The 26,048-nt window shown below is 41.7% G+C and overlaps 2 protein-coding genes across 2 annotated transcripts; one reads left to right on the top strand and one right to left on the bottom strand.

The window, feature by feature from the left end:
- cilp2 (cartilage intermediate layer protein 2) lies at positions 1–22,233 on the top strand. The gene is made up of 10 exons (XM_078259277.1): positions 1–237; positions 9,292–9,369; positions 10,112–10,381; positions 10,599–10,781; positions 11,326–11,481; positions 11,577–11,894; positions 12,366–12,474; positions 13,316–13,473; positions 16,202–18,619; positions 18,710–22,233. Exons 1-9 carry the CDS (start codon positions 174–176, stop codon positions 18,607–18,609), a joined length of 3,744 nt encoding a protein of 1,247 aa, XP_078115403.1. The 5' UTR covers positions 1–173; the 3' UTR covers positions 18,610–18,619; positions 18,710–22,233.
- Positions 22,234–23,658: 1,425 nt separating this feature from the next.
- On the bottom strand, positions 23,659–26,048 carry LOC144523613 (3-phenylpropionate/cinnamic acid dioxygenase ferredoxin subunit). Its single transcript, XM_078259278.1, has 3 exons — positions 25,641–26,048; positions 25,127–25,242; positions 23,659–24,442 (listed from the first exon to the last, which is right to left on the bottom strand). Exons 1-3 carry the CDS (start codon positions 25,828–25,830, stop codon positions 24,308–24,310), a joined length of 441 nt encoding a protein of 146 aa, XP_078115404.1. The 5' UTR covers positions 25,831–26,048; the 3' UTR covers positions 23,659–24,307.

The following is a 26,048-nucleotide window of genomic DNA, read 5'->3' as shown; positions in this document are numbered from 1 at the left end:
AAGAGCAGCGGCACTGCTCTGCTCCACCAGCAGCATCTCCACTCACACCTGACAAACTGAAGCGGCTACTCTCAGCTCTATCTAAAGAATTAGCACTGTTTTCTTAAATGAATGTTATAGAGGATCTGAGAAAAAAGAAACAAGAAATCATCTGTAACTGAAGGTGTGGTACCATGTTGGAATTAAATAAGGTGGCACTCCTGCTGTCTGTACTGGCTTCAGTGGCTCTGGGCCAAGGTAAGTGAAGACTGAAAATTCAACTGTTATTATTGCTATTTAAAAAAGAAAAATGGATGCCAGAACAACACATACACAGGAAAATGATTGTTAATGTAGAGATTCCAGCAAAATGTTATCTGAAAGACAACCAATTTTAAGATTACTTTTGTTTGAAGTTTTTTATTTATTTATTTTTCATCTCCCTTCTCATCATTTTTAGTAATCACATACTGTAAGATGAGAGGGCCAGTGTATGACTGCTCACACATACAGTATATGCACAACAACTAACATAACTGTAAAGTTTTCTAAGTTGATGGCATTTCCCTGAGGATGTCTGAGCAGGAGGACTCTGGTGGTGAGCTCATGTGATAAGAGTGTGTATTTGGCTGTGTGTGTGTGTCTGTGTGTTATTTTTTTACACCGCCTGAGTAGTTCTTAATCTCTATTGTTAAGTAAGCAGCACATTTCCTCAGCCAGCTAATCAACAACATGTGGTGATAGAAGAGGAGGAGGTCCCCTTGTAAGTGCAATCATAAAAAACACTCTGTTGATGACAGTAAGAGTGCTGCTGGTGACTAAAGGTTCTGGCGGCGCACATTTTGTATTCATCATGACAAACTGCAGCACAGTAGCCGCCACTATCAGCGAGCACAAGGCTTCTCACAAAGAGCAAATTCAAACTTACTTTTCCCCCCAATTCTGACTGTGGTGAACTATAGGCCATACCATGATTTACACTCTTATCACCCTTTAAACGCTCACTCTTCCTGAATGACAGCAGCAGCAGCACTCTTTCTAAAGCTGTCACTTTCTGTTTAGATGACAGCTGTTCCCCATTAACTTTTTCTTTTTTTGTTTTTTTTTTTAAAGAAAATGGAGCTGGCAGTTCATTAAAGCAAACGAGTGTGAATACACCTTAATAGTCTCCATATCTTGTCAAACTTGGAGGCCTCAGAGTCGTAAATGTCTTGCAGAGGCTTTGCGCCATCTACTGATGAGTATGTCTTAAAGATGGTTTGTTGAAGAAAGATGGGATGAATGCATAAATGGTGATTCGGACCGTCTCTGTGGAAAACTGTGTTACAGCTGCGATGGAAATGCCGTCCTTTAAATGGATTGTAACATTTTACACTCTGTGCCAAGCTCCTTAAGCGGTACATCCACATCTTGCAGTAAGGTGTTGCATTTTGTCCTCACTTCACCCTCAAACGTCATGCCAGCAGTCCCTTAATACATAAACCCAGTCACCTTGGAAACAGGAAGCAATAATCACAAACCAAGTGACCCACTTTCCCACCTGCCGGGTTTGTGCTCGGCTAAATGAGAAAATGGAATAAAAGGGAGGAGGGGGGGGGGAATAAAGGGCGCAGGTAAAATTACTTTACCGTCCTCTTTTCCCCGGTCAACTTGGCCGGCATGTCACTCTTTCCTTTTTGCTTTTTGATGGTCTCAGCCCCCCCTCGCTGCATTCAGTCCACCACTAAAGTAATGTCTCCATATGTCCATTTGTTTTCATCTGTTCTTTCTAATCTGTCTCCCTCAGGAATTTCTTCACAAATACTTTCCCCACCTTTCTCCCCTCTGTCTCTCCATCACTCCATCACACCGCCTTTCTCCACCTATTTTTCTCTGCCCTACTTCATCAAACGCTCTCTCCTCACCTTGTTCTCTGTCACTCTCTCCATACACTTTGGAGCTTACAGATTTATGAGCTGTTTTCCTATTTAGAGGCGGCAACTGTTGCTGAATGCCGGCTGTAAGTCAGAGGGGAACACTGTGGCATTACCACCGCTTAGCATGAGTCTTGCTTTCAGCTCCAAGGTTGTTGTTTTTTTAAAGTTACTGTAATCTTCCCCCTTTAACCACAGGACTTCCAATCGTCTCTTCTTCTCTGGTTGCATTAGCGCCAGGCAAAGCTAGTTGGTGTATGTGAGCAGCAGCTGGAGGGCCGTTGTGGAGCTATAGTTCTCCAGATGCTGACCACTGTCTGCTCCAAGCACAGAGCCGTCTGGCCAGCTGATTTAAATGACTGAGACAGAGATTACAATGGATCAAAGGAGAAGGCGCAAATTCCCATTAATGATAAGCTCCAAGCCATTTCACATCTTTCTTCTTTTCTTCTATTTATGCGTACATGCGTGTGTGGGTGTACCAAGATATTATTTATTGCAGGACTAATCAGCTGCTCTCAATTGAGCTATTTCCAGCTCCTGGCTCTGTACCTGTGCACAGGTGCAGAGGTTCATGCAAGGACTAACAGATATTTTTGATGTGGAAATAATTCAACGCGGCCCGATTGTGTTTTTTAATAGCATCAGGGATGAAATGCTTGAAAGCACAAAGCCTCTGTTATACCTTCGTAAATCCTTAAATCATGTGGTTGATTTGCATCATTAGTTAATGTCAGGGACAGAATTGCCGATTTTAATGAGCGACAGATGTTTTAGGAATCAGACTTGGATTTTTTAAAGAGAGAGATATATGCAGAGAAACAAAGCAGACTCCATTGCAACCACACACACCTAAGAAGCTAAGAAGCTAGCCAAACACATAAACAGCTTCCATATGACATGGCGAACAGATCATCACATACGCAGGACCACACAGACACACAGACACAGACACAGACACACACACACACACACACACACACACACACACACACACACACACACACACACACATACACTGAATTCATGCATGAAATACCGCTGTTTTAGACTTTATCGACAAATACTCCACAACCTCGTTCTCTTAGCAAGCTTTACTTTGTCCAATAGGTTACATAACGTGGAGAGGAGGGAGGGATGGTTCTTTCACGTCTTCTCCCTCTTGTAAGGATCTGGAATATTATAAACAGGACCCAGACCTTCTATTTAAGCCTTGTCTCTCTGCCAACGTACATCTGGCACAACCATACCGCTCTAATCTGACTGAGACCATTCTTGGTGCAACTTCATAAAGTCGTTTCCCCCCCCCACCCTTCCACTCGTCAGCAGATTTTTATTATTGGATTCTGGCGACGGCAGAAAACTCCCACTCAGAAAGTGAAGCAGAGAGAGTCCTTTGCAAAGGCACTGGTGATTATTAATAGAGGGTTTGCCTTTGTGTAGCCTGGCCTATAAGTACGTCATTTCAGAACGAACCTGTTTGACGTAAATCGTTACATACCAAAATAGTCCTCTAAAATAAGATTTGCAGTTGTTACCGCCGACTTAAAGAGGGAAGAGATGACAATGAATGCAGTGTGGGATACAAAGTAATCCAGTAACTATGTTTCAGACATGTTGTCTGGCATTCAGGTGCTTGCCATGGCTATATGTGGAACAGAAATTCTAACCAGCCCACAGCGGCAGGTCTCCTCTAGTATATTGTTGCCACTATAGTGTGTCTTGTTACCTTGTCCATGGTTTATGAGGGTCTTGGTGAGGCGGCTGAGGATTAGAATAACCGTCACATGGCAGGGTTCATGTCAAAGGTGAAACTGTGAGAGAAATGTTATACATCTATATGTGAATTCACGACATGGGCTGTGAAAAGTCAAAATCGTAAAGAGAATTTTATGGGCAAAGCACAAAATCAAGCCAGCAAAGGTGAGACCGTCCTCCAAAGAACAGCATCAGGCGTTTCAGTGAGGTTCAAGTGACAAAGACCTCTAGAGCATCCATAGAAATGAGCACAAAGGAGGACGTCAGGTGATGTTATAAACAAAGTCCGCACAGGGAGGAGGAGCTCAGTGTAGATGGATCGGTCAACCGAACATCGGACATTAACACAGGAGACCGATGTTCACTTCCATTTTTTAACAACATTGTTTGGACCGTTGATCATTCCATAACCTTAACCACATGTTTATTATTGTGTTCATGAAGAAGAAGGACGCCCAACCTGACTCATTTTCAAATTACAAGACAAGACATGTTGTTTGCCTTCTAGAATGACACATCGAAGTGTTTTCTGATCTGATGGTTTGGAACAAAAACAACTTGGTTATGTCTAGGGAAAGACCATGGTTTGGTTAAAATAATGACTTTATTAAGGTTTGGGGAGCTTCGTCATCATTATTACAGTAATAATCATGTGATTAAGGTTAAAGCTGTGGTAGGCTAAGACACTTTTTTTTTGGCATTGTTGGGCAAAATCTCCATAGTAATCTTTCAGCATATTGTAATTCAAGTGGTCTGAGAGAAAACTAGACTTCGGCACCTTCTCTTGACTCCGTTTCCAGGGTTTAGATAATGTAGCCGTGAAGAGACTTTGGCCAATCACAGGTCAAACAGCAGTTTCCTGTGTTAAAGACAAGTGTTTTGTTGACCTGTCCATCTGCCCCGATCTCCTCTCGATGCATCTCTAACATAGACTGTTAAAAAAAGAAGATGGACAACGCATCTACACTTCCTCCCACTGAAGTGAAGCCAAGGTCTGCACAGTGATCACCTAAAATGACAGAAACCATCTTTGGGGGAAATTATTTAAAGTGTACTTAGATGTTTTTAGTTTGGCCCATGTCCCATCCACTAACACGGAGGGGGAGAGACTTCTGACCCAGAGATGGGGACTCGAGTCTGAGACTCGGACTCGAGTCGCACTTAAGTCGCACAAACAGCTGACTTCAGACTTGACTCGGACTCGACCCAAAAGACTTCAGACTCGAGCTTCGAGACTCGTCAACAACATGTTTTCATGCAATTATAGCTTTTTAAATCTAAATGTATTCATGTATTTCTATTTTCTTTTATTGGCGCATATACGTTGGGGAAACGTATGACGAGCTGCATGTCCCCTGCCCTTTGCCATAATGTGCAACGTAACACATGCGTTATGCCTTATGTGCGCACACTCACACATAAAAATACATTGACGATGGCGACACCAAGTTCTCCTGGAGTTGTGCCTTTTGTCATTAGTTTTGCTTTCAATAACTTGGTAAACAGAGGCAGTAAGCTAACAGCTACATGCAAGGTGTGTGGCACCAAGATAAATTATGCCGGATCAACAACGTCGAACTTCATCAGGCATCTCAAAACGCACCCAGGCAGGTCGGTCACTCACACGCTAAGAAAGTGAAACGTTACATTTAGCATATATCGTCACAGGTAACAAGCTAACCATCGCAAAGTTTTGTGCTAATGCTGGGAACAGGCACATTGTACCTTTATAGTTAGTAGTTGCTGAGGCTCAGACATCCATGGCGCACAGGAGGCGGGACGCACAGATCCATCTCCCCAGGAACAAACGCTGTGCCGGGCGGGCGAACTCATGTGATGCGTAAATGATCCCGTGGATGATTTGTAGGCTATTAAGTGAACAAGGTGTACCAGATCCACCAAACACTGGGCCGTCCTGACTGTCTTAATTCTGCACTTATTTCTGTTACTGTAGTCCTATTTACTATTTCATTATTTTGTCACCTGCCGTGGATACGCTGGCCTCACTAACCTCTCCTCCTCTGAGTCGGGTCTCCCTCGCGCTGGACTCAGTTTCACTGAGCGTACTTACACTTAGAAAATAAATAAATTGCATTAGATCAGTGAGTTCAAACTGCTTATTGTGCGTAATTTGGACTGACACTGAGATGCATGTTGTTCTGTAACTGGTGTGGCGCTGCCACTATTCTCTTGATTTCCACTTCGACATTAGACTTTTTTGAGTGAAAGACACGTTACATTTAGCATATATCACCACAGGTAACAAGCTAACCATCGCAAAGTGTTGTGCTAATGCTGGGAACAGGCACATTGTATCTTTATAGTTGTATCCATATGATGTGACAGCTTTAGGTTAATATTTCACCAGGTCAGAGGACTAGAGGGATGTGTTAAGTAGAAGAAGTTATCCAACAACTGATTTTAATACTGTACTGTCTGGATGGTAGCTACAGGACATGCTTTCAATTCATAAGATGTAACAATACAGTGTTAGGGACAGATCAGATGGCCAGAGACTTGAGACTTGACTTGGACTTGCCCCTCAAAGACTTGAGACTTAACTTGGACTCGAGCTCAAAGACTTGAGACTCAACTCGGACTTCCAAAAAATGACTTGTGAACATCTCTGTTCTGACCTATACTGCATCCAGTCACCAGGGAGGCGATCCAGATGTTTTGGCTTCACTTTTAAAAACCGCTGGTCTCTAACAACGTCACCTTACTTCCTCCTTTGTTCTCGTCACAACTCCTACGGCAAATAGAAGGCTCTGTCACTCATTTTGGGCCTCTTGCACAAATGATGGGGGGCAGTCTCTTATTTGAACCCAAACCACGTTTCCCGAAACCTAAGACATGGTCACATCATAAAACAGATTCATTTTTCAACAGTGATTTTTAACAGACAAACGTCATCCTGCCAATAGGTGGTTCCTATCAGAAAACGCTTCTATGCGTCATTCCAGAGGGCATGGACGACATGTTTTGTGGAGGACTTGTTGGTTCTATTACATTACATTGCTGTCGCAAGTTAAAAAAAAAAAAAAAAAAGAGTTATTTGTCAGCAAAGCACAAAACTAAACCCACACAGAGCACATGAACAAGGACAAAGAAGATATACTGTACCAGTGAGCACTTTAAGGAGGAACTAAAGAGGGAATCATAAGTTCTATCCTGTCTCCCTCTGGCTTGAAAAACGTGCTTCTTGATGAGGTAAATTCTCCCACATACCAGCCGTAATAAGCAGCGCCCCAATAAAATCCCCCGGCTTTTAAAATTCATACAGTGTTAACATACCACTCAAAAGCAAAATAAGCTCTGTAAGTCCGCCACGGGAACTCGGCCAGTTCATTCCGGCCATAACTGAGGTCATTACTCCAACATTTGCCTTCTGTTAAAGCTAATCTGGGATTCCTCTGTTAACTTTCTAAACCCGTCACCTCATAAAACTCAAACAATCGTTTTGCTATTTTGTTTTCATTGTCAAACATCTTAAAATGATAATTGGGAGCCAAATGGTTGTTCTGTAAATTCCCTTTGTTTTGGTGTGAGCGAGGATTGAATGTGACAAGAGCAGGAAAACTTCTTTAAAATTTCTTACAAATAGATGGATGCACTTTAGAGTGGAAGGGTGATTAATTAGCCACAAGTCAGTGAAACAAAGGGGTTGTTGGGTCCCTTTACCACATGCTTTCCGTCAGAAAAGTTTTAAAAAGTTCTCAGAGTGAACTTTAGAGCATGCTCATTGTAAACACACAGCAGAGATGCTCTGTCCAGTGGCAGAAAAACTTAAAAAAAAATGTAATCAGGACAGACACGGAATTCAGGAAACTAAATGAGAAGGGTGGAAAAACTATTTGATTTGATTTACTCAACTAAACCTGCAGGCAGAGCCACATCTGCCCAGCAGATCAGTGTGGAAGCATTTGCTTCTGTTTATCCAGCTATTCCAGTGTATCAGAGAGTCGATACGTAAAACTATCAATGGTTTTTAAAGCCAGGGGCATAAAAACACTAACAATCATGAGGGTCAGCTGACTGTCTGTGTTACCCTAAAACTTACATAATACATTTTTGGACAGTGGATCTTTGTTCTGTTGAGCTGCTCTCCTTCTTTGCTAAATCTATCAAAAGGGTTGAAAAGAAATGGGCTGGCATGACAATAAAGACTTGAAGTGAGCCGTTAAAACCTGTCGTGACTGGGATCGATACTGGCCTCTGTGCTGGGAGTCTCTGCTCGTAAACTCAGCACTGTCTCACCGAAAGTGCTAAGTGCTTACACATATCACACACGCACACACACACACACACACACACACACACACACACACACACACACACACACACACACACACACACACACACACACACACACACACACACACACACACACACACTGAGGCTACTTTCTGTCACACACCATGACTGTTATTTTTTTCCGCACAGCCCAAGTGAAACCTGGTAGATGAAATGTCAAGCAAACAACTGACATAAAAAAAAAAAATTATGTTCTGAAGGAAAAATGAATCATTAAACTTCAAAGCATGAGGGAAAACATTTCATGGTGCATGTTTCATAATTCAAAGAGTCAAATGTGCAATGAATGCTAACTTTCTCTTTCTAACAAGGCAACATTTACCTTCGCCTGATCCTCACTGTGGTGCTGTTGTGGGTTCAAGCACATGCATGAAAGATGACAATGATGAAAGAATGACTCAGTGATACAGGCATGCTATGTGTGTGCATGATATGTGTATTATAATCATATATCTTTAAGATCAAAAAAGAAATCAGCAACAAAATGCTGCATAAAAGTGTGTGTGTGTGTGTGTGTGTGTGTAGGTGATGGAGCATGTTAGAGTGAAGTTTTCTGGCGATGCCGCTGGTGAACAGATGAATGCATGCACTGATCTGTCACAGCTGGAGCTTGATTAGCATCCTCAACAGCGGCTGCCTGTTGATGGATCAAGAATGGAAGGATGACTGGAGGAGGACAAGAAGACTGGGGGGAGAGGGGGGAAGGGGGGGATAAGGAAAGACGTATGACAAAGAGCATGGAGGTAGATGATGGATGGAGAAGATGTTCCACAATTTGGATGAAAGGGGGGGGGGCTGTTGTCACCGAAGCAGGGTTAGCAGCAGTGAGAACAATCTACAGAAGAAGACAGAAAAGGGGTGGATGGAGGTAGAGATGTTAGATTGATGAATGTTTGCAAGAGAGGAAAGAAACAATAGATGGACAAAAAAGCAAACAATTTCTTGCCATTTTCTCCCTCTTAAGTCGCCCCAGAAGCCTATAGTCTTTGTTCCAGCACATAAAAAGGACAAAAGGCCTGTGACTAAAATGAACAAAGTGAAAAAATGGAGAGAATAAAAAATTGAGGGCAGAGGGAAGGCATGTAATTAGAAAAGTCTTCATGCCATGAAGAAAAAGCAAAACGTGCTTGGACTGTGTGAGCGTGTATGTGCACATGATCGTGTGTGTGTGTGCGTACAAATGTTGGGCTCTGCCTTATACTACCTTCATGTTATATCAGCTGAACTACATGTAGGAAATGCCTACATTTAAGGCCATAACCTGTAGGATTGAATAGCTTAATTTGTGTATTTCTTGATATCCAGATGTTTTTCTTTCTGTCTGCAGGACCTGTGAGGACCAGGAGCCAGTCAGACAGGAGCAGTAGAGTGGCCTTCAATGCATTCACTGACACACAGACAACAGGTACTGAATCCATCAGCAGTGATATTAAGAACTGGTTGTATGACAGGGGTTTTCAAAAATGTGAGAGTTGAAGGGGAGGCGCTGAGGGAGAGCCGTGAGGCAGACTTACACTGTGTGAAATGAAAGAGACAGGTGTATACTGGAGCTCACAAAACAACAGAAAATTGGTAATTATGGTAGTCTGACCCGCTGATTTGTCCCGCTTATTAACAGGGTCAGCAGTTGGAGCAGAGGTTTTCATGACTTCAAATCCTTTTTTTATTTGAAGAAAAGAGCAGCAGCATTACTGCATTTAGATTGTTGTCCCATCATTACTTTGTGAACAAAAGTAATCAGTAAATAATCCGCCAGTTGCTAATGCATTCTTTTGTGTTGAATTCCTCATAATTCCCCTAAAGACAATGCTCAGGTTTCAGAACATGCAGCAGACTAAAACACTAGACAATTTGCCTCATCAGTGAAGCCAGGGGGCTTGGAAAGAAACTGGACAATGCAAAGCTCCCTGGGGTGCATGAAGTCAGTTTCAAATGGTGGTAGCAGACCTCCTCTTAAAGTTTGTAACCCATCCCTGCTCGTTTCCTCCCTCTTGTTTTTTCTTGGTTCTGACCCATATCTCCCCTCCATGTAAGACCAGCTCCAACCCCCTCCCCCCACTCCCCTTCCTTATTTCTGGATCCTGAGAATTGTTTTTTCTCTCTTCCATTCTTTTGATTTTCCATGTCTCCCCTCCACGTGCCTCCAGGGGTGACAGAGTGGACGTCTTGGTTCAACATTGACCATCCTGGAGGGAACGGAGACTATGAGCGCCTGGAGGCGATCCGATTCTATTACAGGGAGAGGGTCTGTGCTCGGCCCATGGCCATGGAGGCTCGTACCACAGACTGGGTTGCAGCAGCAGACACCGGAGAAGTGGTCCACTCCAGTCTGGAGAAAGGCTTCTGGTGCATCAACAGGGAACAGCCCCAGGGCCGCGTCTGCTCCAACTACCATGTCCGCTTTCAGTGTCCCCCAGGTAGCTGTGACGGCAGCAGTTAAAGCCTGTGCAAGCTGTCACTTTACAGATATGAACATTCAGCCATGCATGCATGTAATCACTGGCTTGAGGGAGGAATCACCCATTATGAATGCTCTTAAATAATGTGTTTGTTACTTCCTGTTCCTGATTCTACTTGCCAACAGCAGCACATAATTCCAGCTTTCACACCCTGTTCTTCAATGTGTGTGTTTAGTGCAGAGCTACTGGACTGACTGGAGCGAGTGGGGTCCCTGTTCAACCACGGTTTGTAACGACGTAGGCATCCAGGTCCGCCAGAGGAAATGTGTGAACACCCAGTCCATGCCTCTCCTGTTGGTGCCAGCGTGCCAGGGGCACCATTCAGAAAGAAGAGAGTGCTCTAACCCTCCATGTACAGGTGAGAATCCCAAGATTTACCGGAACCTACTTTGCCAGGACCCTAAGTTACACAATGTGAGATGTGAAATAACAAGCAGGTAGCTGTTCTGTATTTGAGCTGCTAACCTCTGACCTCCCTTGTGAAAGGGTTAATTAGGGAGGTGAATAAAATACCATATTGCTTTATCCAGCTATGTTTAACAAATCTTGTGTAATGCCTACGTGCCATTTTCTGCTAGAGTTTCAGGCACCACCCTCCAGAGAAGAACTTTGTAAACATTAGTTCAAGTGTTCTTGATTGAGCTACTTGTAATCAGCAATCTTTCAATTGCAGCTATTTATTCAGCTTTCTCATACTTCTTCTGCCCACAATACTGGATAATTGCACCATTTAATAACTAATAATTATGACATGGGGGCGCCTATGCACAAGGGAGTTAACAACTCTCATTAGACCACTCTGTATGACGTTTGAATAACAGAATTAATCGCAAATTTAACACAAAATACTTTTATGTATTAAATTCCAAACTCACGTCAACCCTGTCTCTTTGTGTGATCAGCCAAGTGGAGTCCATGGGGTCGGTGGGGGGCGTGTTCAGCGACCTGTGGAGGAGGCCGCAGGATTAGGAGGAGGACCTGTGCGAGGACCTCAGTGACAGTTCAGTGTACTGGACGGCCTATTGAAATGCAGAAGTGTGGGAAGAGTCCATGCCCAGGTGTGCTGAGTCTACACTGTGAAAGTTGTGATATCTTGCTTTGTATTGGTGCCTTTATCCGTCTGTGCTCACATTTCTGTGTCTTTGTTACACAGCCAAATGTCAGCTTATGTGCACCGAGGGCCGCCCCAGTGGGGACTGCAGTCGGTGTACATGTGACGACCACGTGCTGCACGGAGAAGTCCACAGTGTGACTGGTGTCCCTGTGGCAGCAGCCTTGGTGTCACTGGCCAGCCAGCCTAAGGTGATCCATGCCCGAACAGATGTCAAAGGTCAGTTCAGGCTCTTAGGAATCTGCTCCTCCAGCTCGACTTTGATCTCCATCAGGAAGGAGAAGTTTTCCCCGATCACTGTCTCCACCACCAGTAACACCACAGGGTTGTCATGGGTACGGGCTGTCCTCAAATCAGCTGGTGAGTGCTAATAAAAACAGATTAAAAATAAAAAAGCTTATTTTATTGATGTCTGTTGCTTTCAATCAAACCAAACACAAAGCAAGTGTGTGGTATAATTTAGTATTAATTGAAGATATTGTTGGCTATTTCTTAAAATAGCTATTTTCTTTTTCAAGTAAGGGCCAGTAAATCCTTCAATCATATTCTCAGACTGTAGAAAACAGGAAATTCACAAAGCTACAACATAAACAGTCTGGGCTATTGTAATACTTCACATTGCCTGGAGCACTTACTTGGTTGCATGGAGACCAAATAAAAATAGGCCTGTGTCGCTTTTGAAAGAGTAGTCCCCTCAACAATCATTTTTCATAAGCACAGGGACCAATTTAAGAAAAAACGTTTGACTGAGTTTTATGAGGTCTCAAAACTCTGCGGCACCATTAACAACAGTAAGAGGAAGGTCTTGTTTGCTCTTTCTGCTTTCCACAGAAAAGCCGTACATTGTGAAGCACCCAGAGGACAAAATGCGTTATGAAGGAGGACGGGTGATGTTTTGCTGCAAGGCAACGGGATCACCAACACCTGACAAATACTACTGGTGAGAGGAATAGTGCTGGCACATCATTTAGCACAGACACAACCAGCAACAATGTGTGATTACTTTGACATATTTGTAAATTTATATTTGGAGGTCCCTAAAAATCCAATCCAAGAAGCATTGATCAGTTACTTGTAACATGTTTTGGTCTTTAACCCGCTGTGACAAAAATGGCTCTGTAGCTGCTAAATACTCCCTTATGTTCCCCAGTTAGGGGCTTTATCCCATCTGCTGTCTGGTGCTGCGCAGTTAGCATACAGTTGCTGAAAACACCTGTCTGCTGCAGCTGAAAAACAAAGCTGATGAGAGCCATGAGACTGAATCAAAATAGTATCAGTATCAATCGTATAAAACAAGTTTGAAGGGGGAAAAAAAGAAGAAGAATCTGTATGTATTTCTAATGTAACTGTACGTATTTCTAATGTATTTATTTTCTAGCCCTCCTTCCCTTTCCCTAAGTGGCTATGCCACTTGTCAGGCCACCATTGTAAATAAGAACCTGTTCTTAATGACTTGCCTGTAAAAATAAAGATGAACTAAAAATAAAAATAAAAAAATAAAACAATGAGATGAAAGATGCTAAATAGACCTGAGGTGAAGAGCCGGCTGTATGTGTAAATCACCATAAGAAGCCCATTTCACATTACACAGTTATTTGGTCCATTGTTCAGCTCTAAATATCGTATCTGATTTTTAGAATAAATTGCATATTTATAGATTTAAGTGGTATTTTTACACATATTATACATTTTAGTATATTGTTATATACATCTACCAACAAATAACTAAAGTAAAAGTAAAAAAATAAAAGAAATTCTTACTTCTGTAACTATTTTTCAAGGTTCCACAATGGGACTCTGCTGGACAGGAAGGTGTACAAGTATGAGGAGGACCTTGTACTATGGGGCCTGAAGCCGGAGCAGTCAGGGCAGTACTACTGCAAGACTAGCAGCTCTGCAGGCAGCATCAAGTCCTCTCCAGCCCTCCTCACTGTTATTGGTACGTACAGTATACTGTAATCTTGGATCTCTTACTGAAGACAATTGTGTCTCAACATCACCATAGTTTTTATGGTGTTTCGACTTTTGCATAAACCTGTGGTTAAAGATGCTATGTGTAGGCCACTACCAGAGGTGGAACAAGTACTAAAATATTGTACTCAAGTAAAAGTACCAATACTCAATACTCAAATTTTACTCAAGTACAAGTGGAATTACCTATCTGAAAAATGACTCAAGTAAAAGTAATAAGTAGTTCATTTAAAATGTACTTTAAGTAAAAGTTACTTAGTTACATTAAAAACTGTAAAACGGGGCGGGAGGATCTCTCCCATGTAGTGAAAATAGGACAAGGGGTCATAAATCCCAAACTATTTTGTTTTTAATTAAAGAAAAATCTATACAAATGTATAAACATCTATACAAATGTATACACATGTAATAACAACATAACACATGTCACACATGACATTTCATGCTAAAATCCTCTCAAAAAAAAACTGAGCTCTCACTTTACCATTCACACTGCTGATACATTTGATGTGACTATAAATTCAAAGGCTCGTTTACATTCAAACCGGTGACAATTTCGGTGGGGCACAGCCTATTTGTTCAACCGAGACTAATGTTCACAGCCCAGACTAGCAGCTAGCTTCTACACACCTAAGTAGCCCGTATGAGCTAATTAAATGTATGTGAATTAATTTAGCCAGTGTCCTACATACGTTGTCCTACGGGTTGCTAGTGCTAGACAAAAATTAGCAATGCCACAAAACATGTTTTGCTAATTGGCAATTTGCTATTAGTCATGAAAACTTTGTTTGAAGTACCAATGCACAAATACTTACCAAAACATGCTTCCGCAGATTAGTTGTGGAGTTATTGAAGGCTGCCAGTTCAGTCACCTTTGGCAGGCACATCTGGCATTGCATGATGATACTATTACAGTGATACAGCAACGTGAGTAAATGTATTTCATTACTTTCCACCTCTGGAGATTATTACATTAATCTGCTGGTTTGAGGGGCAACTTTGATGACACACATTAGTGCTAGTAAAAGCTCAAAAGTTGTGGAGAAAAATGTGGAACTATTTGGTCTAAGTTTGTTCTCAGTCAAAAAGACACAAAAGCTCCCTTCTAGTCAGTGGCACAGTGATGTCATGTAAACTGTAATTCATCATCATCAGCCTGGAGAGAAAATAAGTTACTATGATGATACCGGCACACAGGGATTATAGCTCAGGATGGCTGCTATCCCAGTGCATTTGACATGACGTGTTTAGTCAAAGTTCTACACAGTAAAACCACTGACAAAAAGCAAACAACCACAATATATTTTACTGGATAAAGAGCAGCTGCTTCGGAGCTTGAATACACACTTTAAGAGGAATGTCAGTGCTAAGCTCCAACCGAGTCATCCATGATCCATGTCCATGCATAAAGAGGATTCAAACAAAACCACAGTGTCCTACAACTGAGGGAGGGAGACAAGTCAGTTAATAGACTCTCTGTCATTGGGAAAAACATTACAGGCAAAGCAAATAGGAAAATAAAATAATCAGGGCACGCACAATCTGGCAGTACGTTTTTATTATGTTGACATTGGTTGAAGCTACCTACGCTTCCTCCGCTGCTTTATTGTATGAAATGGCTCTGGACACTGTAAAGCCTCAAATCCAATTTCTCCAGAACACCCGGTGTTAAAGTGAAATCCAAGATTGTCAATATCTTTTTTCTTTCTCAGAGTCAGACAAGTACACCTTTTCACATCTGTGTGGGAGAGCTACACATTGCTTACAATATATCCTTCAGGTGCTTGTTAGCTAAGAAACACCTAAACGAACAAGGTTTTCATGGAAGAGTGCTAATGTAATCTATCCCAGGCCACAGACGAATCCATTCAATCCAAAAGTCATAATGGCAGAAGACGCTGTATGTGTGCAGGACAACACCTGCGCCTCAGAGCAGGATGAAAAAAACTACTCTTACTCCTCACAGTGCAGTTTCTTCTCACAATTTACAGTATGCAGAAGTTTAACATCAAAGGAAACTCAAAGCCCTGCTGGTAAAGCCATCAGTAGTACCGTTATGGTTTTTCATACACATCACACTGCTCCATGTGTCTGCAATTATCAGCTTACTTGAGAGATTGGGAGCTTAACAAGGATGCCTGACTATAAACTCAACCATGATATCATGCACATTGATTATTCTGCCAATGTCTGGGTGAACAATAATTCTTTTTTTCCAACTCCCATCTGGATGGTTGGTAGATAAATGTTTTCCTCAACCTAATGTCTAATTACTCTTTCATGCACATTTCACCGTCCAACTTGGCCACTCACTTGTACTTTCAGGCCATGCAGACATTGTGTGTGTGTATGAATAAATTATGTGCAACCATGTGTGAAAAAAGAAAGGCAGAAATAATTCCTTTTAAATACTCAATTGGCAAGTTCCAATTTATTCACTATACACTTTCCTATTCCACTCATGCAGTCATATACAATTATATAGTACCCCACAATTTTATAATTAAAATCTAAAAGATTTGACACACTTTCAAGATCTTTGAGAAAGTAGAACTTCAGCAGTTACATCTTCAACATGGCAAGCCTGTGTTCTGCTTTGCAGTGAGAAAAAGCTTTTCGTGTTTTATGTATATCATGACAATTTTTTTTATGTCGTGTCAGTACCAGCCTAATGTAATTTATTGTCTAATTCACAGCAAAAGGAAAGACAGCATGCAATTCCACCCCTGAAACGCACCTCATCAGACTCCCGATGGACTGTGTTCAACCTGGGACCGACTCCATGCACTACAATGCTGGTCGCTGCCCTCACAACAAATGTGCTGGCTCCTTAGACTTTGATATGCGCTGCAGTGATGAAACTAGCTTCTGCTGCGGAGTCCAAAATATGGAAAGTCGAATTATTGACTGTGGCAGCTACAGCCTCCCTATCCGGGCTGTGACACAGTGCAGCTGTCAGAAGTGTTTGCAGCCCACTGTGCTGGTTCGTGGCAGAGTGGTCACAGCTGACAATGATGAGCCTCTGCGTTTTGGGCACATCTATATTGGTAAAGAGAGGGTGGGCACCACTGGATACCAAGGAGGTTTCACATTGCACATTACTCCTGATACACAGAGATTAGTGGTAAATTTTGTTGACCCTACTGAGAAATGTATTGACACTCCTAAGGTGTTCATCCTTGATAAGAAAGGTGGGTCCATTTACCATGATGTGAAGGTAATGAGAAAGCAAGCAGCAATTGATATCAATGCAGGAGAGACCAACTCTATTAACCTAGGGGAAATTAAAGGAGAAGACCCCATTGGTCACTTGGTCATTCCTCCCAACTCCTTCCACAAGGACAATGGAGAAATCTATGAGGGAACTGTGAAAGCCAGCGTCACATTCATTGACCCAAGAAATATCACCACGGCGGCCGCCGCCCCTGGCGATCTCAACTTTGTGGACGATGAGGGTGACATGCTCCCCTTGAGGACCTATGGCATGTTCTCTGTGGATTTCAGAGATGAGACCAACAAGGAGGTACTTGGAGCTGGAGCTGTTCAAGTCTTTCTCGACACACAGCACGTTAAAATGCAAGAGCACATTCCCAAAATGAAACTGTGGTCTTTAAACCCAGACACAGGAGTCTGGGAAGAAGAGAGTAACTTCTCCTACACCACAACTACTGGTGGTCATGGGCGGAGCAAACGAGAGGACCGCACATTCCTCATAGGCAACATGGAGATCAGAGAACGTAGGCTCTTTAATTTAGACGTGCCTGAAAACAGACGGTGCTACGTCAAAGTCCGAGCCTACATGAGTGACAAGTTCCTACATAGTGAACAACTGGAGGGGGTTGTGATCAGCTTGATAAACTTGGAACCCAAACCTGGATTTTCCTCTAATCCTCGGGCATGGGGCCGTTTTGACAGTGTCATAACTGGATCCAACGGGGCCTGTTTACCAGCTTTCTGTGATGCCCAAATGCCCGATGCCTACACAGCTTATGTTACAGCAATGATAGGTGGGGAAGAACTGGAGGCAGCCCCATCCTCCCCCAAGATGAATCCAAACATCATTGGAGTGTCTCAGCCATATTTGGATAAAATCAACTACCAGCGCTCAGACCACGACGATCCAGCTCTAAAGAAAACAGCCTTCAGAATCAACTTGGCAAAGCCAAACCAAAATAATCTTGATGAGACCAATGGGCCAATATATCCGTATCAGAGTTTAATAGGTTGTGAAAATGCCCCTATTGATGCCAATCATTTCAGATTCTTCAGAGTGGAAAAGGACAAGTATGAATACAATGTTGTCCCCTTTGAGGAGAATGATTTGACGACCTGGACAGGAGACTACCTCTCCTGGTGGCCTAACCCCCAGGAGTTCAGAGCATGCTTCATTAAGGTCAAGATCCACGGACAGAAGGAAGTGATGGTCAGGTCGAGGAATATGGGAGGAACACACCGAGAAACGAAAGGCAAACTTTATGGCATAAGAGACATTCGCAGCACCCGGGACATGCGAGAGGCCAACACTTCAGCAGCCTGTTTAGAGTTTAAATGCAGCGGCATGTTGTTCGATCAAGCTGAGGTGGACAGATCCATCATAACAGTCCTTCCACAAGGGAACTGCCGCAGAACTGGCACCAACAGCCTCCTACAAGAGTATCTCATCAAACATCCACCAGTTGCTCAAAATAACGAGTCCCATGGATTCACCATGCTAGCCCCTGTTGATCCTTTGGGACACAACTATGGCATCTACACAGTCACAGACCAGAACCCCAGGGTGGCCAAGGAGATTGCTATAGGCCGCTGTTTTGATGGCACCTCTGATGGTTTCTCCAGGGAGATGAAGTCAGACTCTGGAGTGGCGCTCTCCTTCAGCTGTCCAGAGAGGAAAATTAACAGAGAAAGCCTATTCCAACGTCTGCAGACCAACCCGGGTCAGACTCTGTCTCAGATGGCGAGGAACATGAGGGAGTCGGAGGGTCTGCAAGGATTATCCACCCAGATGGTGGCGTATCCTTCAGAGCAGCGGGGCAGGACCCAGAGTCGCAGAGTCAGCTCTACAACAAGGAGGAGAGTGTCCATGCGTACACAGCAACGCCAATAGATGTTCCAAGGTAGGAAGGTTTAGATACAATCATTTGAGGTGTATTCACATTGACAGTAATATCAGATAGATTTAAATGTTCTTTCCTTTTCATTTATAGGTCTTCTGTCAAGACTGATATGATGTCGTCAAATCGAGGAAGTAAAAGTTGCCCGTCTGTTGATGAGTATGAACTCCCTCTTGACTATGGAAACCACAAAACCGAAGCAGGCAGCAATTCAGCAAAAAAAAAAGAGTGATTGAAGATATACTTTTCCTATATACTTACTTGAAGGGTTTGGTATATTAATTTCTTCCTTCCCTCCTAAAAGACATGCATCATTTGACTTTATGGAAGGCAGTGACTGGCATTTACTTAATTAGCTTTGGTGTAATTGTATGTATGAATAGACTAAATTGACGTTTGAGAATGTAACTTTTATAGTTCTAATTTGTGGCATTCCACTTTTTTTTTTGCTGACGTCTCTCAACGCTAGAGTTGAAACCAAACATTCACAACTTCAAATACTACGCCTGGCCCCAAACACCTCATAATTCGCTGTTGCGTTCCACTGAACTTCTCTTCAAGATCAGAAAGAAACCAACTTGAGGTCCTTGTTGTCTGCAGTAGACACTGAGTCATTTTCTACAAACTAGAAAACTCTCTCCACCAAGGGGAGGCAAAAAAGACACACATAGCAGGGTGAGGCATGCCACCCAGGGAACAGAGGATGTTTTCAGTCATGCTTCATAATGTTTTACATTACCATGCCACATTGCCAACTGTGATCAAGCCAAACGTCCTTTCACACCTACTTAGAATGTGCAAGACCAAGGCCTCCGCCAAGACAATCATGGATCTCACTAGTGGAAGGCAGTCTAAAATGAGGATATATGATTGAGATCTATGACATAATTTCCTTCTGTCCTCTGCACGTTCCAAATTAGCATCACCATAGAAAATGATTCCCAAAGATATTATTTTCTCATAAACCTTTACAAAGACCCATTCAGGGTTACATTTTTGTAACATCGTTGTATCTTGAAGTGCAATAACTATATAATTTAACTTAAGGGTTCTTAAAGATCAGCATGTAACAAACTATTACAGTACATACAAAGTGCTGCAGGTGAATGAAGCAACAACTCCTTCAGTATGTGTGGCAGATTAAGGTGTTTGTACGACATCCTACACAAGACTCATTTGAAGCAAATAATTTAACTGCAATGTATTCATTCTTCAATTCTCTGAACTGAGTACCTATTAACATTTTCATACTTTGCTGCATGACTCAGTTTATTTTACAATGTGTACACCACAGTAATCTTTTCAATTTCAGAGAGCAATCTTGTTAAATGGAAGTCAAACTCTCAGCGGAGCCTTCTCTTCATTAACAAAACACAATTATTCTTACTCGTGAGAGTGATAATTAAAAAGTGACACACTAATGAATTTACTTGCAATGCTTTCATAAATCTTGTCATTGTGACACTATAACTACATTTTAAGTATACATCTTGATGCTGTAGATTTTGAGACAGAATATTACTTAAATAACAAATATTATGCTATTTTAATTGAGGTTGGAGATAGCAAGAATCGTCCCTCTGTGATTAAAGCGCCAAGCTTGTTTATCTGCAAAATAGGTGGACCCAGGGGAAAAGCTCTTCAAGCTGAACTTATCCAAAGCCATATACTGTAAGGGGGCCGTGGTCCATGGAGAAACCAGGAGAGGCTTACACAAGTAAATATATGACTGCTGTTAATTACAAAATAAATGACATATTCTCTTGAGAGCTATTAAAACAGTTTGACCCTGACTTTCACAAACAGCCAAACAAGATAATGTCCGGGATACACAGGATGACGTAATCAACAACTGGGCCCAAGAAGAATATGGTCAAACATATTAACAATTAAAATGGCACCCAGCCTTCAGTGCAGGTAACTCCATTTGAGCCTGATTACATTCTTATTCCTAATGTGCAACAGATTTATTTAATATGTAGTAAAAGGCGCCAATGTGAAGTTGTACTTAGAAATGAAAACCATATATTGTAACCCAACACTTGTACTTGGCCCCACATCGAAAAAACAATACGTTTCCATTATGTACTATATGAGCAGCCCACTCAGAAACAGAGTAATATATTGTGACAATACGTGGTACCTTCGCCATTATCACTGACCTCTCTAACCACAGGCCTGTTGGCCGTCCATGACTCAACAGTTTAGATCGGCAGATAAAAACAAACATCTCCCCGCAGCAGACGCAGCATCCACCCTGTAAAAAATAGCATGATTGAATCCAGGTGTGGGAAGAGATAAGTCCTGTACAAATACAATGGTTGTGTAAGGTCAGCTGAGGAGGCCCAACAACTGTCGAGCAACTGGAGGAAATGTAAGACCAAAGACATAACAGAGAAATAACAGTGAGATTATCTAGTGAGGGATTTAATTTGTGGGGCACTGTTTGGTAAAGGGAAAAAAGGAAGGGAAAATAGTAGTGGTCTTTGGCCTCACAGTCCATCACTTACAGAATCTCAGGCTTTGAAAGTGGTTGCACATGGAAGAATGCAGATTTTTTGAGGAGAATGCTTTGACAGGAGAAATGGCTTATTCATGAGGAGAGAGGAGAAGTTATCAAAGGAGTTTGAAGGACAAGGTAACAATAATAGGCTGAGTTAACCATTATGTAAGGCTTTGCATGGGAAAGTGATCTGGAAACATTTACTTCAAAAGGAGATTAAAGAACCTCTGCAATGTTTGGTTTAGTGACTTACTGTAAGAAAATCTTTCCAAAGTCTTTAGAATCAAATAAAGTGAGTTTAAGATGGAATGGAAGATACCGATAAAACACATTGCATGGAAATAAAATGTTTATCTCATTGAATCTCAGTGGGAATGGCAGTAGAAGTAGCAACTGTTGTCTTTTACATGGAGTAATTTAATGTTGATGTCACGAATATGGCTTAATAGAGCTTTATGTATTTTTGCTTTACACCTTTAAAGGAATAGTTCCACATTTTGGGAAATAAGCTTGTTGCTTTGTCGCCAAGAGTTAGATGAGGAGATCAACAGCACTCTCATTTCTGTCCGTTAAATATGAGGCCACAACCAGCAGCCTGTTAGCTTAGCTTAGTAAGACTGGAAACAGGCGAAACAGCTAGCCATGGTCTCCTGGAAACAACGATGGTAGCATGGCAAAAAAACAAACTTGTCATTACTATGCTTTAACTAGAAAAGACTCTCAATCAACCAGAAAACACCAAGACTTTATTAGTCACCTAACAGGTTCATCCATTTTCACTCCTGTACCATCCAGCTGATTTGAAGGAGATCATAATTTATTCAGGAGGTCATCTTTGACCCTTTCCACCACTTTCTGGAGTTTGCGAAGAGAGTTGTATATTTGCCAATATGCTCCAGTAAAAAAATTACATAAATGAACTCCTGATAATACTCTGCAAACGCTTAACTATTGCATGGTGATGCCAATCTCGTTTCTCTCTGAGTTAAGTTTTTATGTGTAAATTGTGTATTGTATGACATCTACTATTATTGAATGAACAAGAAACTGTAAATAAATGACTTTGTGTAAACTTTTGATTCATACTATTTCCTGAGTTGTGTTCTATGTTTTGAGGACCCACTGAAAAATCACTTAAAACAAATTTGTCAATTTATAGTGTTCCTAACATACAATAATTTAATTTGTGAATTAAACAATACAGATAAAATGTTTGGCTTTGCAAAGGTCACAACAATAAATATAGTTCAACATACAAAACAGCAACTGCTTACATTACAAATGGTAGTGTTAAATACTGTAAGTAAATGTGCCAAAAGTTACAGTCTGCAGGCATTTTTGGCAGATACATAATTCACATATTAAGAAACAAAATGCATTAAAATCAGCAGAGCATATGAAATAACTTTAAGGAAACATATAACAACGGGATGCCAAGAATGATGGTTTTCTCAGTGAGACTCAGTGAGAATAAAAATGTAAGAAACCACTCCTGTCCTGTGCAGAATCTTGAACAATGTTTCCTCTCACTTTTCTACTGACACAAAATAGCTGCATCTCTGTTGTGTATGCCCATTACCCTCCAGGTGATGAGTTATAATGCACAAAGTAAAACCTCACATTTTTCTCCAGTGGAATAATAAAGTAGCACAGCAGGGAGAAAAATGAGTGTCGAGCCTCACTGTCACCGACACCTTCATGACTGGGCTGTGTGCCTCTGCCAGAAAATGGAGCTGACAGAAAATATAGTGAATGACTGCTCTCACCACGGAGTAACAAAGAAAACACTTGCATCAGTGCGCACACATATAAAGCTAGAAAAACACATTTTTCTTGAGTCAATGGTGCATTTCAGGTCGTGAACCTCCCTCCGGCGCCTTACTAATCATTTCTTTTGAGTCCCATTGCGTCAGTAACAGACAAACCTGTCTGTGCACTGGCCAGGGACGGAGAGAAATGCTGATGGAGACGTCTTTACGCCGGGACTGCCACCAATCGTAATTGCAGTGCCCTTCATGTGTGTTCTACTTGCTGGAACTCTATTTGGGTTAAAAAACTGTCCAGAAATACAAATTCTGAAAGGGAGTTTCTGTTGCGTGACATCACTGGAATAAATGTCTAAATTTATCCAAAGGCCACAACTCAGTGTGACTGCTCGTCTGAGAGTTTAAGAGTTGGAGGCCTCAGGTAACACTTGTTGGAGACATGGAAGAGGATTATTGGTAGTAATGACCATGAGACCGTTTAGTTTAGTTAGATATTAGCTGCTGAAAAAAAACGTATCATTACACTTCTGCTATTACATGATTCTACAAATTTTCCACTGAGTGGAAACTGTACCACAACTGGTAAAAAGAATATACATTTTGTAAAATAAATCAAGATGATAGTCTTCGTTTTCTGCACATCTGTACTATTCATTTTGTTCATGTTGTCTATTTGAACTTCATTTGCAGATCACTGCATTTTGCATATACTTTAATGACTCCTATTACATCTAACTAGTTATTTCTATCTGCATGTGAATGTATCCTATCACTGCAATTATGGTTTTATTTCTGCAAATTATCATTTTGTATATACAGTACATTTGAGATAACATTACTTGCTTGGTAGTGCATACAAGTGCAACAAGACTAGCAAAAGATGGGAAAATTGCGATGAAAAGTTTTGAAAGATTTGCAGATCCACTTTGGTAGTTAGTTTCAACTAAATATGTATTGGCTTGTGCAAATTTCATTGCTCAAATGTAAAGAAAAAAAATGTCATAACATATCACTCTGTAATATTATTATCAGAAAGTATATATCTTCAGGAATCCTTAAATATCTAGAAAATGATCAATTACAATATCATTATAATAATCAAATACTGTATGTTAGTAACATTTTGTGTTTTCATGTTGCATGTGTGCTACTGTCTGGTGTGTTATTGAGGTCAGCAGTGAGCTTGCAGCTCTCCATGTCCAGTATCTGTGATGATGAGTCTCTACCTGGAATGGCAGCAAGAAAAACTCTGAAGTTATTTCATGATGTCATGTCCTCTTCAGACAAGCCTCTCCATATCATCCTGAGTTCACAGCAATCAAAGTAGAAACGGTCTGTGAAAATGACAGATAAGGCTAAGGAATGTTTCAGATGGCTTGGGTTTCTGGAACAAGTCTTAAAAATAGACCTCTAACAACGGCATCACGAAGGGCTGGAAGATGAGGCTGTCGCGCCGAGGCTGTTCTTCTGATCTGCAGGAAAAGGCTCCAAGGAGAGACGACTGGCGTGTTTCACGTACACGTTGCCATCCTCCAGCTTGACTTCATACACTTGTTGCTGTAAAAATCAAAACAAAGAATACAAAACGACATAAAACACGCCATCATGTGCTACCGTGGAACTCACACAGGTACAAGTAAGCTTACATATGTATTTAATGTCACTATTTACAAGTTAGAAATGTAGCAAACCGTCCTGTGAAAACTCTCAGAACATCAGAATATTTCTTTTCATATTTCTTCTACTGCTTGATAGTTGACATCACAGTGATGTACCAGAGGAACAACAGTTTATACAAATGATTAATGGAAAAAAAGACGAGATGTTTATGGAAAGTGAAACTCTTGTTTGGACAGTTGCATGCTAACGCGGGGAGAAAAAATGTTTTACAAAACAAAAGGGGAACATAATCTTAACTCTGACTCATGAGCTTTGATTTCTTATGCCGTGTCAATCAGTGAAACTTCCTACATCTAATAGAAGTGGATCATTTGTCTACATATCACTGAAAATGTTCACGTTGACTTCCAGGTGCAGTCAGCAAGTGAAGATGGGGATACAATGACGTTTTCATATGATTTTTTTTTTGTATTAGAGGTTTGACACACATAGCTGTGTACACTAAGTACTAACTAATGATGATATATTGGGATATGTTTGGGGTCTTATTTATGTTTTTTACTAATATTGTATTTGTATACTGAGACATATAAGGAGATAAGGCCATATTTTATAACTGACCTGTAAGGAGGTCCCTGACTTCCCAGTTCTGAGGTCAAAGTCATAGTCGTGCCAGGGACAGAAGACCTGCAGGACTCCATCTGCCTCCTCGATGTCCCCCTCGCACAGAGGACCGCCTGGGAGACACAGGAAATTGTTAATCACAGTTTATTCCTCTCAAAACAAATGACTGTTGCTGTCTTCCTTGTAGGAAAATGTGATTGTGAGGCTTGCATAACACGGTGTGGAACTGATATGAGGTGAAAGGTCTATGGCAGCAGGGGGCTGTCATAGACATTTAAGTAGGCTACCAGCTGAGGGATAAATGGGCTAAATCATAAATCATCATACTTTGTTGGAGGTAGCATTGTTAAAGTCTAACCCACAGAAGTATACAGTACAGTAGCCTACAAGGTCCATATTACGGTGAAAATACGTATTATTATACATTTATTAAAACGGGATGCATTGTGCATTAGTATGCCTTTAGAGAGAGCTAAATGGTTAATATAAGCGATTGGTACTGAGGCTTTACCGGCATGTGAACAGCGAGCATCCATGGCAAAAAACTCCCCCTTCACGTAGAAGAGGCAGACATCAGAGTCGTAGCCGAGGGAGGAGTACATTAGACGGCAGCGCTTCTTGGAGAGCCCCGCTGCCGGGCCTATGAGTCTCCAGGAAACGCCTTCCGTGTTTCCCTCTTCATCTCCGGAGCCAGAAGCCATAGAGAACGGCGAATGTACTGGTTTTCTAATGTGAGCTACTACAGCGCAGCCTTTTTCTGCCGGTGCAAATGCATTTGGCAGTTCGCTCGGTGGAAATATTCCAAATTAACTAGCAGGCCGATTTGTGCGACGGTCAGCCGTGCGGGACTGAGCTGCCTTCATCCGAGCTGCAGCCTGCCAGCGAGCCGTCACACCGTCACACCGAGGCACGCTGTGCG

This window comes from Sander vitreus, chromosome 9 (assembly GCF_031162955.1).
Source record: "Sander vitreus isolate 19-12246 chromosome 9, sanVit1, whole genome shotgun sequence".
NCBI lineage: Eukaryota > Metazoa > Chordata > Actinopteri > Perciformes > Percidae > Sander > Sander vitreus.
Note: the sequence above shows the minus strand (reverse complement) of the source record. Positions and strands in the feature narration are given on the sequence as shown.